Consider the following 19,099-nt stretch of genomic DNA (forward strand, 5'->3'; position numbering starts at 1 on the left):
CTTGAAAGTGACAAAACTGCTTCATTTTCTAGCAATGGTAACAGTAATTGGGCAGCTGAGTGGTGCAGTGTGAATAGAGCAACTGGACTGACTACAAGTCAGGAAAGTCACGGTTCGAATTCGGCCTCAGACACTTACTGGCTATGTGACCCTAGGCAAGTCACTTAAAATCCCTTTCTGCCCAATTTCTTCATCTATAAGTGCTAGTTATTATTAACAAGCAGTGCTGAGTTATTCAGAACTTTTTCTTTTTAAAATATTTTTCCATGGTTATAAGATTCCATGTTCTTTCTCTCCCTCTTCCCCCCCACCCCCCAAAGCCAACAAGCAATTCCACTGGGTCATACATGTATTATCACTCAGTACCTATTTCCATATTCATTTTTGTAATAAAGTAATCTTTTAAAATCCAAAACCCCACAACCTATACCCATTTAAATAAGTGATAAATGTTTTTTTCTTCTGTGTTTCTACTCCCACAGTTCTTTCTTTTGATGCAGATAATATTCTTTCTCATAAGTCCCTTGGGATTGTCCTGAATCATTGCATTGCTGTTAGTAGCAAAGTCGGTTACATTTGATCATCCCACAATGTTTCAGCTACTCTATATAGTGTTCTTCTGGTTCTACTCATTTCACTTTGCATCAGTTCATGGAGGTCTTTCCAGTTTGTATGGAATCAAGCAGTTTATCGTTCCTTATTGCACAATAGTATTCCATCACCAACAGGATACCACAATTTGTTCAGCCATTCCCCAATCAAGAGACACCCCCCCATTTTCCAGTTTTTTGCCACCACAAAGAGTGCAGCTATGAATATTTTTGTACAAACATTTTTCATTATCTCTTTAGGGTACAAACCTATTAGTGGTATTGCTAGATCAAAGGGCAGGCATTTTTTTTTTTAATTTTTATTTGGTCATTTCCAAACATTATTCCTTGGAAACAAAGATCATTTTCTTTTCTTCCCTCCCCTCCCTCACACCACCCCTCCCACAGCTGACACACAATTCCACTGGGTATCACATGTGTTCTTGATTTAAACCCATTTCCATGTTGTTGGTATTTGCATTAGAGTGTTCATTTAGAGTCTCTCCTCAGTCATTTCCTCTCAGCTCCTGTAGTCAAGCAGTTTCTTTTCATCGGTGTTTTTACTCCCACAGTTTTATCTTCTGCTTGTGGATGGTGTTTTTTAGATCCCTGCAGATTGTTCAGGGACATTGCATTGACACCAATGGAGAATTCCATTACATTCAGTTGTACCACCGTGTATCAGTCTCTGTGTATAATGATTTCCTGGTTCTGCTCCTTTCGCTCTGCATCACTTCCTGGAGGTTGTTCCAGTCTCCATGGAATTCCTCCACTTTATTATTCCTTTTAGCACAATAGTATTCCATCACCAACATATACCACAGTTTGTTCAGCCATTCCCCAATTGATGGGCATCCCCTCATTTTCCAGTTTTTGGCCACCACAAAGAGTGCAGCTATGAAGTCTTTTTCCTTATTATCTCTTTGGGGTACAAGCCCAGTAGTGCTATGGCTGGATCAAAGGGCAGACAGTCTTTTATCGCCCTTTGGGCATAGTTCCAAATAGGGCAGGCATTTTTTAAAAGCCTTTTGGACATAATTACAAATTGCTTTCTAGAATAGTTGGATCAATTCACAACTCCACCAACAGTGTGTAAGTGTCCCAATTTTGCCCCATCTCCTCCAACATTTATTATTTTCCTTTACTGTCATATTGACCAATCTGCTAGGTATGAGGTGGTACCTCAATTGTTTTGATTTGCATTTCTCTAATCAGGAGGGATTTAGAACTCTTTCATGTGATTATTGATAATTTTTATTTCTTCATCTGAAAACTGCTTATTCATATCCTTTGACCATTTGTCAATTGGGGAATGGCTTGATAAGAACTTTTTCTTGAACCAAATGGAACCAGCTTTAGAATTTTCTACAAGAACTTAATGTTAATGATCTCTGGATTATTTAGGATTTGCCTTTTTTGTTATAGTGGATTAGAACTGTGTGACCCTGGGCCAAGTCACTTAGTTCCCATTGCCTAGCCCTTTCCACTTTTTTTGCCTTAGAATTGATTCTAAAATAGATTAGGGTTTAAAAAAAAATAGTGAATTACAAATTGCCTGACTTAGATTGAAGTTAGAATAGTTTGCAAATCTGTATTATATAATTATGAATCTTTTATTACCTTAAAAAAATCCTGAATTGGAGTTTTGTTGCTTTCAAGTTAATTCAGGAACATACTCTAAAGGGAGATTATATAGTGGCAATTAACAAGTAAAATTAAAGAATTTTAAAATTAAAAACCATAATGGACTATTGTAGCATAATATATCACAAACATGAAAAATCCTCAAGCATGTAGGAAAGTAATATATTACTTTTATTTATTACTTTATGAATGTTCACAGTCTTACTGTGAAATAGAAGAACTCAAGATTAAAATCACAACTTTCTCTGACCTTGGGACTCAAGGAATTTGTGATTTCTCTGAAGTTCAAGGATCCAAAAATCACATAGTGGTTGCTTGATCTCCATCATGAATCAGCCGAGGTCTCACAGAACATGATTACCAACTAAAGGTTATTTGAAGTCTATGATCCCAGAGTCTTCGATATAATGAAGCAGTTGCTCAAATAGCATGTCCATTTGAGGTGGTAGAACCAAAGATACTGCCAGCTGTGACTTTACTTCCTGATCTGTTTCTTCATCAACATGAAATTTTTTATTCAGAATTCACTCTTCTATATAATGTATTAGTATGAATTGCCCCTGCAACCGTTTGATAACTTCATTTTTAAGTCAATATCTTTCTTTGTTTACCTGAATATACTTTTTTTTTTTAACCCTTACCTTCTTTCTGTCTTGGAATCAATACTGTGTATTGGTTCCAAGGCAGAAGAGTGATAAGGGCTAGGCAATGGGGGTTAAGTGACTAGCCCAGGGTCACACAGTTGGGAAGTGTCTGAGGCCAGATTTTCTCATTTATGCAATGAGTGGGTTATGTGTACTAAGAGGACCTCCAAGGTCCCTTCCTGCTCTAATTGCTCTAATCTTCTTATATTCTGCTGCAGCCCTGTCATTTTGAATCATTAGGGTTTTCCACAACTAAAAGATTTTTAATCTTCTAGACTATATTCTGTGTCTTGTAATTGTCACCAAAGAATATTCTAGAAAAAAAGGCAAAAATCAGGTCTTGCCTCTTTTCAATGTTATCTTTTTTTTTTTTAAACATAATTGAGACTTCTCCATGACCTCTTCTACTACCATCATATATCCATCCTTATAAACTGCTTAAAAGTGAAACAAGTTAGTATGTCAGCTGGGCCTGAAAACATGTACCTCCTTCTACACCTATAGCTTATCACTCTTTTGACAAAAGATGGCTTGCTTTCTAATCAGTCCTCAAAAGTTGCTCCTGCTCACTCCATCTATCAGTGTTCTGAGGACTTTAAGTGTTGTTAGTGTGCTTCATTGTATAAATCAATCTCATTATTCTGCTCCCTTTGTTCTGCATCAGTTCAGACAAGCCTTCTCAAACTTTTCTGAGTTCTTCATCGTGATCATTGCTTAGGGGAAAATGATTTTCCATCAAATTCATTTATGAGTTTGTTCAGTCTACACCCCATGGATGGGGGCACCCTTTTTTTCCCTAGGTACTATATCAAACTTTTTTTAAAATATGGGATCTTCATGCCATCTGTGATCTTCTTGGTCACAATTATGCCTAATATCACCGGGTTAGACTTATAGGTATAGTATTTACAGGTATAATTACAGGTATAATATTTCAGTGACTTTTAATAGTGTAACTTCAAATTATTGCTTACCAGAATGGTTGGACTAACTCACAGCTTCACAAATATTATTGTACATTAATTATACAGTTTTAGCAAATATCTTCAGATGCTGTGTGATAGATACAATCATGGCCTTGTGATACAACTTTTTAAATTGAAGAACTTAAAAATAGAACCTGTGTAAATTATGCTTTTAAAACATGAAATGTCTTTTTATTCAGTATGTTCTTTATTTTTAGATTAAATCTTTAGATCTCCTAGTTCAGTGTCCAGAATCTCATTGACAGCTATTATAGATTTTTAAGGCATGTTTCCTTCTTCCTTCTTACTTTTTCTGTTTATGGGTAGGTGTTCTTATTTTTTTCAAGTCATCTTTCCTTAGTTTGATTAAAGTATAGCAAAAGATAAAAAGAAATTAGTGATAAAAGGGAGAGATAAAAGCATGTATCTTTAAGTGTCTGAATTTCTTGAATTCACTGTGTCCATACCCAGGTTCGAATCTGAAATTAAGAAAAAACATCACTTTGACTTTATAGCATTGATTAAATGTTGATAGTGGCCTTAGGATTTTGTGCCTTTTGCTGCTTAAAAGATTTTAAAATTTAGGCTATCTTTATACCAAATTTCCAAGCATTACCAATATAAGTACTTTTGGGGGGAACTTGTTATAATAAATCATATCTTTCTTGGTATTATCAAGATTTTTATACTTGGTTGTACAAGTTTTTTGGTTCTTAATTGTTACCTTCAGGCTTCAGTGATAGAGTATATGACTCTTACTTTGTGACCACCTCTGTAATGACCACATAATTGCTTATAGGAAAAATTTAGGGAGTGTGTTTGACAAAGCTTTATGTAATCCATGTATGTGCTAAGGTACCAAACTATATTGAAGAAATGTTCTTAGTGTTAGACAAGTGGAATATTGAAAAACCCCAAAGTCTCACCTTCCTAGAGAAAAAAAGACCAGTCTTGGAGTCAGAAATACCTTAATTTAGGTTTTTGACACATTCTGGGGCCTGTTACCAATGGGGCCAGTTACTCTCCTTAGTGCCTGTTCTTTTAAACTGTAAGGTTCAGATGAATCTATATTAGAAGAGGGGGGGGGGGTTACCATACAAGTTTCCTTACACAGATAAATAAAATAAAAAATTGAGATCCCCAAAATAAGAGTATGTATGAATAAGCCATGGTAAATTTCTTTGAAAAGGCCTGAAAATTTTGGGAAGAGTTATTTTTCTGATTTTTAAGATTAAAAAAAACACAAAACAACAAATATTAGATTCTGGTCTTTAAGAAAATTTTTGTTTTAGCCTTCTTAAGGATCTTGTATTTTTTCTGCCTCTTATTTTCTGATGCAGGTCAAGAAATCAAACTTCCTAATCAGCAGTCACCATTGCTAAGTAAGTACACAAATGTTTGCTATTTTTCTTTCTGATAGGGAGCCTAAACCTTGCTTTCTTTCCCTAAAAAGTACTATGGTGGGACCTTAAACAATTTGGGTTCTTTTTTCCTTTTAAATCACAAGTACACCAGAGATATAGTGTATGTAGTGGTTGCTTTTATAGTGTGAGTGTATTATATATCATCCAGTGTTACAGACAAAAGAGTGGTTGCCATTAACTGTGACCATAAAAATGTGGGTTCAAGACTGTGAATTGCCAAAAGCATAAAGATAATTTTTAGTGTCTTGATTTAAATCAAAAATAAGTGGTCGCCATGGGAAAAATTCCCAAATATGAAATACCCAAGTCAGCTGGGTTTTATGGAGATTTTAACTAATACAAATGAAGGAATTAAAGAAAGGGAGAGGGGGGGGGGCAGAGGAAATAGTAGAAAAGGGCCTAGGCGGCCTAGGCCTGAGCTTTAAGAGAGACTAGTCAGTCCTTAATCTCTCACCACAAGATTTTGTCCCCTCCAGTTCAGTTCCTGAGCTCAACTGATCCGAACTCCTCCTGAACTGGTTCAGACAGCTCCTTTTAAAGAGAATTTTCTCCTATGTCACCTCCCCTAAGTTTTCACATCTACCAAACACAGTAGACTGACCATTCTTAATTCACATCTTGTTATCACCTTCTTAATTCACATCTTATTATCACCTTCTCTGGGTAGACTAAAACTTCTGAGTATTTCACATCTCTTTGCTAAGTTTGTCCTTTTAGTGATTAATTTGACCTTCAGAGGTACTTAGCACCCTTTTGTATTAGATCTAAAAATAGACCTAGCTTAAGGGCTTGGCCTCACTATAAGTATGGGTTGGGGACTTTTTCATTGTTCTGTAAGGAGTTTTACAACTTTATCTTCCCCTAAAGTATGCCTAAGTATGGGTGGAGTAATTAAAGTTCCCAATACATTCCTGACTAAGTACCTTCATTGTTTAAATGGGGAATAACCTAATCAAATCTTCTAAGGTTAGAGTCTGAGAAATTTTAAGATTCACACCAGATTACTATTGGATTTTTTGTTTTTGTTTTTTACCTTTTTTGACATCAATGCCATGATGAAGACATCAGGGTAGAGAAATGAGAAGGTTCCATAATTCATGCACAATTTATTTATAAATCATTACATAGAAAGATGAAATAGAATTTTACTTATATCATTCATTCTGAATTAAGAAATAGTCCCTCTCTGATAAAATATTTATTTTCTGCCTAACTAGAGCCATTAAATTAAGAATAAGGGTAAAGTAAACTCTTGGGTTATAAGGATCATGTCAAACCTTATCTTGGTATCCTGCCTGATATATCAGTGACCCTGGCCCATCCTATTATCATGTCTTTTCCCTTTATTTTTGAGCTTAATGCTGCTAGTTTTCTGGCTACTACTGTAGTCATGTTTTTGGCCTTCTTAGACTTATTAACCTCTTAATGCTTAATGTGTATGTAATTGTTTCTAAAATCTGTGCATTGAAATGTTGATGTTGTAATTTCCAGCTTCCCAGGTTCCAGCAAAACTTCCAGAATGGTCTGGACAGAATGCAAGACTACGGACAAAATTACCAAGTAAGTGGTCAAATCTCTGCTTGTTACATATTCTCAAGACTACTTAAGAGATAAATCTTCTTAAAGTTCTACTTTGTACATGGAAATGTTATTTTTTGGCTAAGTTGAGGATAAAAAAGCTTTTAAAAATATTATTTTGACTAGTTCTTACAAGGGGAATAGTTACTTTTTTTTAAATACAAAGAAGAAAACAAAAAGGGTAGAAGGTTACAAACAGCAATTCTGTTTGTACCTTGTTAAATTTAATATATATTAAAAAAATTTTTTAAAAGAATATTTAGTTCTGTATGCCAGTGTTTAGTTGTTAGTAGATTAGTGATGATATAAGAATTTGCTTGCTCCAACCTCCAAAGTTGGGATCTGACTTGCTTTATATAAAGACTTTAAGGCATATAAGGTGCCTTGACTCTTTTTAAACTGACAGTAACAGTTCCAATGGGACATTGTTCCCCTATTGTACTGCCATTTCTTTACTAAGGATACCTTTTTCTGTAAGTTACCTCTCCAAAAAGACATTCTAGTTTATTTTCTAGGACATAATGTCATTATTTGGGGAAGCTTCATTTACCACAGTTAGATGAAATAATGACTATATAATAGCCTTTGGATTTTGTTTGTAGTTATATGTGCATGATAAGTTATTTGATCTATTTTTAAAGAACTTAAGAAGTGCTTTAATTTGACATCATGGGACCAGAGTGATATTAAAAACTCAATGTGCATAATACTTTCAGCAGAAATGTGTTAAAAGTAGTATCTTAACATTATAAGAAAATACATAGTACTTAAATTTGAAGTGACATTCAAACTGTCTGCTCTTCATTCATCTAGGCCAAGTGGGATCCCTTGGATTTCTTTTTTTTTTTAACCCTTACCTTCTGTCTTAGAATCAATGCTAAGTATCAATTCCAAGGCATGAGAGTGGTAAGGGTTAGTTAAGTGAAATTAAGTGATTTGCCCAGGGACACACAGCTAGAAGTTTCTGAGGCCAGATTTGAACCCTTGATCTCCCTTCTCTTGGCCTAGCACTCTATCCACTGAGCCACCCAACTGCTGTGCTTCACCACCACCCTCCTTGGATTTCATAGAGATCTGTGACAAGGAGAGTCTCCTGAAGCTAGATGAGTGAAAGGAACGTAGAACATGCAGAGAAGGCACAGTTTCTTCCCATGTTTTCCCACAAAGTAGGAGTTGGACTTTGGAACAAAGTTGGCCCTTCTCATAAACTCTTATCATAATTCTTACCTGTATTTTATTATAATTGGACTTGAGTATGTAACATAAGAATCACTATCATTGTTAAATCATGCTAATTGCTATTAAATTCTCCTGCCCACTTGTATTTGCATATTTATGTGCTTATTAATATTACAGTCTGTTAACTCCTTGAATATACATACATTGTCCTTTCTCTTCTATTCAGTACAAGTGTGGTCTCTCTAGCTTTCTCCTTATTTTACACTCCTATTATTTGATGCTGCTAATTAGACTTGGAAACAGACTCAGTGAGACTTTAACCTTCCCTTTTGGCTCAAGCCATTCTCATTCCCTTTTCCTCTCTGCTACTCATAGCTCTCATTTCTATAGCAACTATTTTCTAAGAACAGTGTTAGCCTAGTATCAGTTGCCTAAAAGACATTGTGCTCACCATAATAATATAGTGAGCCTAAAGTTATCTCCTTTCCCTCGTTAAAAAAAAATCTATTTTAATACTATACCAGGCTTGTTGCAGTTCAACATTATAGAAAATGAAATTACTGTGGAATAGCATACATGATACATACTGTGTAAGTAGTGAGTAATTATCACTCTATCCTCTATGTAGGAAGAGTTTGAGCCCCACCTCATAAAAGTTTCATTTTGGAAATTTGTGCTACTTTCAATATTTTAATTATGTTATTAAGAATGGACAGTGTTTCATTTACTGATTTTAGAGCTTGTCCTGCCTTGCCAATGGTATTTTGTATATTGATAGTTTGGGAGTGGTAACTATAAATACATATGTCAGTTCTGGTTTTTTAGTTAGGTAAATCCTAGGTGTGTTAGATAATCCCTATTATGGACACCTCATCATGATGAGGAACTTTTAAAAAATTAAGAGTCCCAACAGCATCTAAATTTAAATTATAGTTTAAGCTATGCTATACCAGGATAGAGCTATTATAGATGATGAGTGATCCCTTATTTTGTAGACTTACTTTGATAACTCTCAAGTTCATAATTGCTTTGAGACTTTGGGAGAATTTTTTTAGTTGGAGTATTTTTGTCTTTGTTTTTTTGGTCTTGAGGTAAAAAATTTAACTGCCTATTCCAGAGGGTCTTAACCTGCATATTGTATGGGATTGAGGAAGATTTGGAAAACCACTGGGCTTAAACTACTATCCTTTTATTTGGGGGAAAAAATCCAATATTTTAAAGCAAAAGATTGAAAGTGTTCAAGAATTATGTGAGGAGACACTAGGCATCAAGGTTTATTTGAAAAAATCTTTAAGTAGCCTATGTTCAATTTTCTTTTTCCTTGCAGCATCTACATTAAGCAAGAAGAACTTGATTCATGATCATTTTTCAGATGGTATGATGATACATATTAAATTTTATCACGTGCTTGACCTGTTTTCTTTTTTCCCTTGACTTGTCCCAGAACATTCTCTACTCCTTTTAAATAATTGAATAAGATAGGATAGTGATACTTTAATTGACTTTTAAAGACCTTATCACAACATTCAGTATTGGATCTTCAAATTTTATTTTTAGCCACTTTGTACAGATAATGTGAGGATCTGGTTTTATAAGGATTTATAATTTAATGAGCAGTTTAATCTTCCATTTGGCAAACATGTGTTAAGTATCTGCTGTGTATAAATGTGTATAAAGCATTATTCTAGGCCTTGAAAAACATACAAAGCTAAATTATACAAAATGTTAAATTAAGAGAGAAATAAGAAGATAAATAGCTTATTTTTTCTAGTTTGGATGTATGGTAATGGAGAAAAGAAGTTAGATCATAAAGTCTGAGATTTAGAGCTGGAAGGAACTTTAAAAGTACATCTGGTCCACAACCCTCTTCATTTTACAGTTGAGAAAACTGAGGTCCAGAGGTGGAAAATCACTTGCCTTCTATTCACAAAAGGAGATTTGAACCCAATCATTCATTATCTGGCCTTGTTTCACTTCTCAAACCCAATACCTGTCCTCATCTTTAGGAACAACAGCCATCTAGTTCTACCCCCTCATTTAGCAGATGAGGAAACTGAAGCCCAAAGGAATTGAAGTGATTTAGCCAAGGGGTCATAGAGGTAATAAGCAAAAGAGCTAGGCTTCATACTTGAAAAGGTCTCCTGACTTCAGATCCAGAACTCTTTCCACTAGGATGCAGCTAACTCTGCCCACATATCATCCTCATCCCATACTTGGAGTACCTAGTCGTGCAGCCTTCTTTCTCTGGGGCTTATTTTTGTAGTCTGTAGTTGATTGGGGATGTTTGCTTGGTTCCTTTACCCTGGGACTTTCTATAGAGGATGTTGTGCCAATAGCCCTAGAGTTTTTAGCAGTGGAAAGTTGGAGCATGGTAAGGCTTATTAATGGAAATAAGGAAGGTAAAAGGATGAACAAGATTTGGAAGAATGATGATGAGCTCAGTTTTGAATAGAGTTCAAATTCAGTTCAGGAAATATTTATTAAATGCCTGGTAAATATACAGAGCACCATATTAATTACCAAAGAGGCAGCAACGTTCCCCAGCATAGCTTATTTTGGTAAAGACTTAAACCATTCTTTATGCTTTAGATCCCTTGGGTAGTCTGGTGAGCATTTGTGGATCTCTTCTCAGAATCATGCTTTTAAGTGCATAAAATATATTAGATTACAAAGGAAGCCAGTTATATTGAGATTATTAACCAAAATGTTTTTAAAAGAAATTCATGAGCCCCCTAAGAATCTCTGGCTTAAATGTTTGTTCTGTTTATATGAAGGTGAAGGTGGTCATCATAATGAGATATGCTGCTGAGCTGTCAGAGGGGATTTAGGATTGAGGAAGGTGAAACCCTTGAGTTTAAAGGGTCTGGTAACTTTTGAGAAAATAATTTGAAATAGGCATAGGGAGCAAGACTAGAATCCATGTTGTAAGATACTGAGAATGAATTGGGTGGCAAAGAAATAGAGGCAGTAGATAACCATTCTTTTTAAATGTTTGTCAGTTAGTGAAATTAGCTCTAATAGAGAATGGGGTCAAAAGAGAAAGGAGGTGGGAGGCACTGATAATCAAAGGCATACATGAATGGGAAGCAGTTTTAGATGAAAAGGAAGAAGGAAAAATGAATAGAAACAAGCTCCAGAATTAAAAGCTATAACCATACATTCTTAGTTTCTTGTTAAAGTTTCTTTTTCTTATCTTGATTAGATGAAAATACCAAAATTTTAAAATCTAAATTGACAAGACTATTGTCTTTCTCGATCCTTTCAACAGATGATAACTGCCATAAGTCAGAGCTTAGAAACAGATCGTTATTATCTGTCAACCTAAGTAAGTACTTTCCCTTAATTTCTATACTTGACCTTATTCTTCAATGAAACTATATTGATGATAAAAGTTATTCACAGAAGTTTAAAATCTCAGCATTGAAATGAACCTTAAAGATCACTTACCTCCAACCTTTAACTTTCTACCTGACCAAAACAGCTTTCTGGTTATTCCACAATTAGGTTTTCTATTTCATTTTTGGTAGTAGGACAGTTAACTTTACTGCTTTTGAAGAAACATGGCTTAAGCTCTTCAGGGGAAAAAAAACCACCATTGATTTTAAGGTCTGTTAAATATTTAATATAAGAAAAGCTAAACGTTGGACTCTTCCTTTAACTCTAATTGGTCCTCACAATCAAAAGGATGTAGAAAATTACTGGAATAGGTTTTGTGATACTTTTAACACTAATGACCATTTATGCTGGACCTTTCAGAATGTAGCATCTTACAATATTGTATAAAGTTGCAGAACACATAAAAGCAGCACCTTCCTCATTAGTTTGTAATCAAAGATGAGAAAATTCCAAACTCAGTTTTACTACTGTTAAGATGCTTATATCACAGAAAAAAAATAGAATCAGCTTGTGGTTCCAAAACCAAGTATATATTATATATATCTTCTAATGTGTGGAGCACTGTGTAGATAGTACTAAGACCCAGCGTATGTTAAACGACCAACATGAAAACAGTCATTCCCTTTGAGGAGCACTAACCTAGTACATATACTAGGGGCCCATATGGGCATAATAGGTATATACAAAAGATGCAAAATAATTTGAGGAGAGGGAAAAGCACCAGCAACTGGGGAAACATTATAGAATATTAAATATAAAAGCAAAATCATAGCTTTATTAGTGGTACATGGGAGATTAATTTGAATTATCCTTTTTTGTTCTCATTACAATTATAATATTAAATAACATTTAATCTAAAATTCCTGTTAATAAGAATCATTTCATAAATTTGGTCTAATATTGTTCTTTTCCCCATTTCATATTGCCCTGTGATTACAGCAGAAATAAATTACATTTAGGTATGCTTTGTGCTGCTGTTTCTGAACTTCTTACAGCATTTTTCTCTATTACTTTAACGGTACTTTTTTAAACCATTTCTGCAATTTTAGAGCTAGAATGAACCTTATAAATAATTTCCCATTACCCATGACAGTGTCTACATATGTATACAGTCTTGAATATTTTTGCATCTGTGTAACTATATTTTAATATGTTGCTCTTGCTCTTTTAAAAAAATGTAATAATTTTGTTGTCTATATTTGGAGAAACTACATTATGTTTCATCAATCCTTTTTTTCTTCCTATCTTCCCCTTATTTTCTAAGTATTTCTAAAAACAGAATGATGTTACAAAATTTAATGTAAAATTTCAACAAGTCATTCTTTGATGTGCTAGGAAAATGATTTTCATGTTTGTCACTTCTGTTATTCCTAAGGAGATCAATCCAAAAAGAAGTCTTCTGTCAAGTTTTGGCTGCTTCTAATGTTGATAAGTGGTGTTGTCCCTGGTTTTTTGTACATGAACTGGCCTTTCGCCACAAACGTAAAAACCACTGCTGTGAAGGAATTCCAGAATCAGATGAAAAAACTTATGAAAAAGTACCAAAGTCAGGATGAAAAGTTATGGAAAAGGAGCCAGACGTTCCTGGAGAAACATCTGAATAGCTCCCACCCACGGCCTCAGCCCGCCATCTTATTGCTGACTGCTGCCCAGGATGCTGAAGAAACACTCAGGTGTCTGAGTGAACAGATTGCAGATGCCTACTCCTCCTTCTATAGTGTTCGTGCAATCCGGATTAATGGGACTGGCACATCCACCCAAGATAGTGACTATGTCAAGCTGGAGGTCGACCAGAAACTGAGCAGTGGGTTCAAGAATGGCCAGAATGCAGCTGTGGTTCATCGTTTTGAATCACTTCCAGCAGGTTCCACTCTCATCTTCTACAAGTACTGTGATCATGAAAATGCTGCCTTCAAAGATGTGGCCCTGATTCTTACAGTCCTCCTGGAAGAAAAGACCCTGGGGACTGATTTAGGCCTAAAGGAGGTTGAAGAGAAAGTGAGGGATTTCCTGAAGGCCAAGTTTACCAGTTCGGATACCCCAAACTCCTATAATCACATGGATTCAGACAAATTAAGTGGACTGTGGAGTCGTATCTCCCACCTAGTATTACCTGTCCAGCCTGAAAATTCCCTGAAAAGTGGGGTGTGCTTATAACTATAGGAGAAAAGGAAAGATGCTTCACATCACAAGAACTGCTCAAGCCCTCTAACCAGTAATAAGAATCAGAGCTCTTTTTGCAAGAACTATTTTCTTTTTAAAGGAAATTAAAGTTCTGTTGTAAACATAGGACTTAGTGAATGCAAAGTAGTGCAAATGCTTCTCATTTCTTAGTCATCTTAATATTTTGTCTGTGATCTTGAAGAAGGATCTTTTCTTTTTTACATCCAGAACAATGAAGGGGGTAACTTTTTTGTTGCAATTTGTTTGCAGATTCCTCAAAGAGTTCTCTTTGAAGAACCTGAGGCAGAATCGTTATAGATTTGGTCTCATTAATGAATTGATAGATTCCTTTAGCATCAACTTTTCCAATTTTTTAGTTAATGTATTTCTTCTAAGACTTACTCCACTCTCCTCCCCACATGTTTATTGATTGACCTCTAATGGGTAGCAAGTCTTCACTCATATCTATGGGCTTTCCTCTTCCCTTTCCTTTAACACATTTTAGGTTTGAATTTATCCTATTAACTATTTCTTAGAATAACAGAAGCACTGAATGTTTTCAAAGATTGGAGAATGGGGAAGAAAATCTTGTACAAAATTAAATTTAATAATTAGCTAACTGAGACTTGGATGACTTAGAATTTTTATAGCATCCTTATCACAGTTAATAATTCAGTCATATAGCCATCTCAATAGTTTTTTCCCCATAAGGAATTTCTAATCCTGCACTAAGATTTGGGAAGGCAATTTATATCATGAGACCTAAACTCAATCCAACTCTTGAAAAGGGGTGGGTAAATTCTGGGTAGTTTCTTCTGAACATATATTTTAAAGCTTTTGATTCTAATCAGAATCTAAAATTTAGGATCAGTAAAAATTAACCACTTCTGTATATATGTTTTATTCTAAGTCATTTATTGAAATTCGTGAAGAATATGAAGATGTACTATGCATATGTTTATTTTGAGTGCCTCATGCCAAAAAGAAAATAAAGTACCACAGATGAAGAATTTTAAAATGTATATTAATGTAGTTATATATTTGTTGTAACTTTTCAGTCTCTAATTTGTAGTATTCTTGTCTTCTTAAGTTGCTATAGTTTTTCTTAGATTCTTATAATTATGGAGTGACCTAGTTTTTTTTTTTGTTCTTGAAACTTGGTAAATTTTTATTTCTTATTCTTATATTTAATTTTTTTTTCAAAATTAGAGCTAGACATTAGTTTCATAATTGCCTTTGAGTGACCTACATTTGAGAGTAAATAGATAGGTGGTTTGATTCTTTTTTGGTGAGGCCACCTACATTCATAAATCACATCCCTATTAAAATGTTTTTCTAGCAATCTAAAGTTATGTTATTTGAATCATTTTACCAAAAAAATTCCCAAACCAACAGGAAACTTAAAGAAGTATTGTTTTATATGTACAAAAATTATTAGGTGGGGAAGTAAATGTTTTTATTAAATAATTTTGCTGACCAAGTAATTTTAAGTGATTAATATGCTACTTATTGTACCTTTTGGAAACATTAATTGTAGCAGCTGATTTGTAAATGACTTTCAATACTATTTTAGTACAAATAAATTTACTTTCTTTGGTTTTTATTAAAGAGTATTGTGTGAATTTAATGATAAGCATTTAATACATTTCTTATTGTAGACCTCCTGGCCCTACTAATGTTTCACTGTCCCTTCATATTCCATCTCCTGCCTCCTTCCATATGTACATAGTTCTCTATGTCTGAAAGGCACTCTCTCCTCATAATAGTTTCTTGAAGTTTCTAGTTTCCTTCAAAACATAGCTCAGGTGCCACCTTCTATAGGAAAATTTTTCTTAATATCCAAATTCATTAGACATCTCTCCCTCTTGAAATTGCTTTGTATAATTATGTATTTACTAATCTGTGTATCTGTATTATTTCCGTAGTAGAATGTGAGTTCCTTGATAACAGGACTGTTTCGTTTTTGTCTTTGTATTCCTAGCACCCAGCAGTTGCCTTGCACATAGTAGGTATAAGTATAAATATATGTTGAATTGAATTAAATAGTTCTTGAATGAATGTGTTCATATTTGGAGTAATTTATTTTAGTGACTTGCTGAGAGACACTAAAGCTAAAGAAGTTGGGTGTCCTTCAGAAATCATTCAATTCAACAAATATTAAGTTGCCTACCTATGTATGAGGACGAGAGATTTGGAAATATAGTGTGATCCCTTTGAACTGGATGGAGCTGGGGAGGCTTCATGGAAAGTGTTGGCACCAGAGCTAGATCCTAAAAGGAAGATATCTGTAGGCAAAGATTTTAGAAGGCATATTGACATAATAAAGGTAGATATGAGTTTCCTATTAATATCCAAGATGTTTTCAACTTGTCTTAGTCAACTAGACCCAAGTCCATGTAGAAGTCTTCATGTTTGATGGTGAATATAGGACTAAATTTTAAATAGGCAAAGAAATTTAAAAGAATCTTGTTCATATGAAGTTGAAGATAAAGATTAAAACACTAGTTTAGCTGATTCTTTAGAGCAATGATTATCCTCTCATAGTCCTCTTCAGGAAAAAGAAGCTAAAGAACATCCCCTTAAACAATCAGTTCTAAAGTTCTAAATCCAGAAAATAAGTTGAATAATTTTCATCGAGGAAAACAAGACAATTGATTTACAACTTAAGAATTGTCAGATACTACCAATTCTTCCTTTGTTTACATAATTTCTGAATTTGATATCTCTTTGTGAGTTTAAAAGACCTCTAATCTTCAAACAAAGGAGAGGTAAGTTTTGGTCCCTTTAATCAGAAAAAAAAGTATAGCTGGGACAAGTAAAAAAACTTGTATAGTCCATCAGTAGAAGTGAGAGCTACAGCCTAGGATTCTTACTTTCTCAAAAATGGGCTTCATAGACGGGAGGTCCTAGGTTCAAATCTGGCCTCAGCCACTTCCTAGCTGTGTGACCCTGGGCAAGTCACTTGACCCCCATTGCCTAGCCCTTACCACTCTTCTGCCTTGGAGCCAATACACAGTATTGACTCCAAGACGGAAGGTAAGGGTTTTTAAAAAAAAAAATGGGCTTCATAGTGTTGGTTATGATTATTATGAGGATGATCATAGTTCCAAGACTGGAATTTAAATAAAGGCAAAGTAAATTAGAATTTATCAGTGATGTGTTCTAGTATGTGTGCTTAAAAGGAGATATGGCAGTAAAACAGACTTGATTTTTAATAGTGAACATACCAAAACTTGCATCTTAATGAAGATTTTCAATTTAGCAAAACATTAAATAATACTATGTGCAATGCTCTTTGCTAGGAATGCAGAGATTTTGAGTTATTCATATTGGTGACTTTAGGGAGGAAATATACCTGCTCTATACTCAAGACATTTAACTTGGCTTTTCAAAGCCTGCAATCTTTTAGATATCTTATAAAATGTTACAAAATGTTCTTACAAAATATCTTGCATTCTTTTTTTTTTAAATATATTTTATTTGATCATTTCCAAGCATTATTCGTTAAAGACATAGATCATTTTCTTTTCCTCCCCCCCCCAACCCCCCATAGCCGACGCGTAAGTCCACTGGGCGTTAGATGTTTTCTTGATTTGAACCCATTGCTTTGTTGATAGTATTTGCATTAGAGTGTTCATTTAGAGTCTCTCCTCTGTCATGTCCCCTCAACCGCTGTATTCAGGCAGTTGCTTTTCCTCGGTGTTTCCACTCCCATAGTTTATCCTTTGCTTATGAATAGTGTTTTTTTCTCCTGGATCCCTGCAAATTGTTCAGGGACATTACACCGCCATTAAGGGAGACGTCCATTACGTTCGATTATACCACAGTGTATTAGTCTCTGTGTACAATGTTCTCCTGGTTCTGCTCCTCTCGCTCTGCATCACTTCCTGGAGGTTGTTCCAGTCTCCATGGAATTCCTCCACTTTATTATTCCTTTGAGCACAATAGTATTCCATCACCAACATATACCACAGTTTGTTCAGCCATTCCCCAATTGATGGGCATCCCCTCGTTTTCCAGTTTTGGGCCACCACAAAGAGCGCAGCTATGAATATTTTTGTACAAGTCTTTGTGTCCATTATCTCTTTGGGGTACAGACCCAGCAGTGCTATGGCTGGATCAAAGGGTAGAAAATATCTTGCATTCTTTTAGATCTCTCCATTGGTGGCAAATCTGAAGTTTGATCTGATAAGCATTTATCTAGATAGCGGTCTGGTATATGTATTTAAAAATCAATCTCAGTTCATACTATTGCAGAAAAATTCCAATAATTATGTTTGCTAACAAGGAAGGCTCTAGAAAATAAAATTGTTAAATATTATGTCCCTGCTATGTGCAAAGTTCTGAGCTCGAGAAATGCATATTTTTAAAAGCTTAAAGTCAAAGCAGTGAGCAAAGATACATTTTAATGTAAGATATAATGTGAAAAGGACAGTGTATTGAGAATCTACCATGTGGTAGGCACTAGGAATACAGAGAAATAAAGTGAAATTCCCAGTTTTCAAAGAGAATATCTGGACAGTCAGTAATCACTAGCATTTATGTGGCACTTCAGGTTTACAAAGTTCTTTAATATTTAATCCTCACAGTCCTATGAGATAAAGTAGATGCTATTATTCCCATTTTACAGAAGAGAAAGCCACTTGAAAGGTTAGATGACTTAGAATCACACAATCCTAAAACAGGACTTGAATTTCGAGTGTTGTATCCCTTAATCCAGTGTTAAACCTACTATTCACTAATCATGTTGCCTCTCAACAGGGCCTTTTATGTAAGTATCTACAAACACACATTTTATAGAGACCTGTGTTTTCATTAGCAATTAGGAACACTGGAAATTCCCTTCATGGATGATACAGATCAGTAAACTCATCAGCAACTTACATTCTTAGATGTTGTTTTAGACTTCCTTTTTCTTTTTTTTTATTCTTAACCTTCTGTCTTAGAATTGATACAGAAGAGTGGCAAGAGTTGAGCAATTGGGGTGAAGTGACTTGCCCAATGTGACACAGCAAGGAAGTGACTAAGGGTAGATTTGAACCCAGGATCTACAGTCTCCAAGTCCACTGAGATACCTAGCTGCCCCTGCTTTTTTCAAAGACAAGATTAAGTGACTTGCTTGGGGTCACACAGCAGCTAATGGCAGGGGCAGGACTTGAACAGGATAAATGCTTGATAAAATCTGCTCATGGCATTGTATGTATATATATGTATGTGTGTGTGTGTGTGTGTGTATATAATGGTATTTCAAATAGGTAATAGAACAATAATTAGAACCAAAATATTCAAACTCAACAACCAAAGACCAGAAGTTTAAGAAGTATAACTTATCACAACTCAACTAGAATTAGGATTTCCATTTTCCTTGTCTCTAAGCTTTCTCCACTAAAAATAAAAGGACACATTTGCAAAGGCCTTTAGAAAAATCTTGGTGTCATCTGCAAACCTAAGGAAAATATGTATCATCACCATCACTATTAACACAATAGTTTCAACTTCTCAAAGAGCAAAAACAT

At 34.8% G+C, this 19,099-nt stretch overlaps 1 protein-coding gene across 2 annotated transcripts in view; it reads left to right on the forward strand.

The window, feature by feature from the left end:
* Nucleotides 1-15,186, forward strand: part of TOR1AIP1 (torsin 1A interacting protein 1) — a 35,621-nt gene extending 20,435 nt beyond the window's left edge. For both annotated transcript variants that reach the window (XM_007480890.3, XM_007480891.3), the window contains exons 7-11: nt 5,184-5,225; nt 6,759-6,827; nt 9,352-9,399; nt 11,293-11,349; nt 12,796-15,186. In XM_007480890.3, coding sequence (XP_007480952.2) covers nt 5,184-5,225; nt 6,759-6,827; nt 9,352-9,399; nt 11,293-11,349; nt 12,796-13,577 — 998 coding nt within the window. In that variant the 3' untranslated portion in view covers nt 13,578-15,186. The remainder of the gene's footprint in view (nt 1-5,183; nt 5,226-6,758; nt 6,828-9,351; nt 9,400-11,292; nt 11,350-12,795) is intronic.
* The last annotated feature ends 3,913 nt before the right edge of the window (nt 15,187-19,099 follow it).

The sequence above is a fragment of the Monodelphis domestica genome, chromosome 2 (genome assembly GCF_027887165.1).
Source record: "Monodelphis domestica isolate mMonDom1 chromosome 2, mMonDom1.pri, whole genome shotgun sequence".
NCBI classification, from domain to species: Eukaryota; Metazoa; Chordata; class Mammalia; order Didelphimorphia; family Didelphidae; genus Monodelphis; species Monodelphis domestica.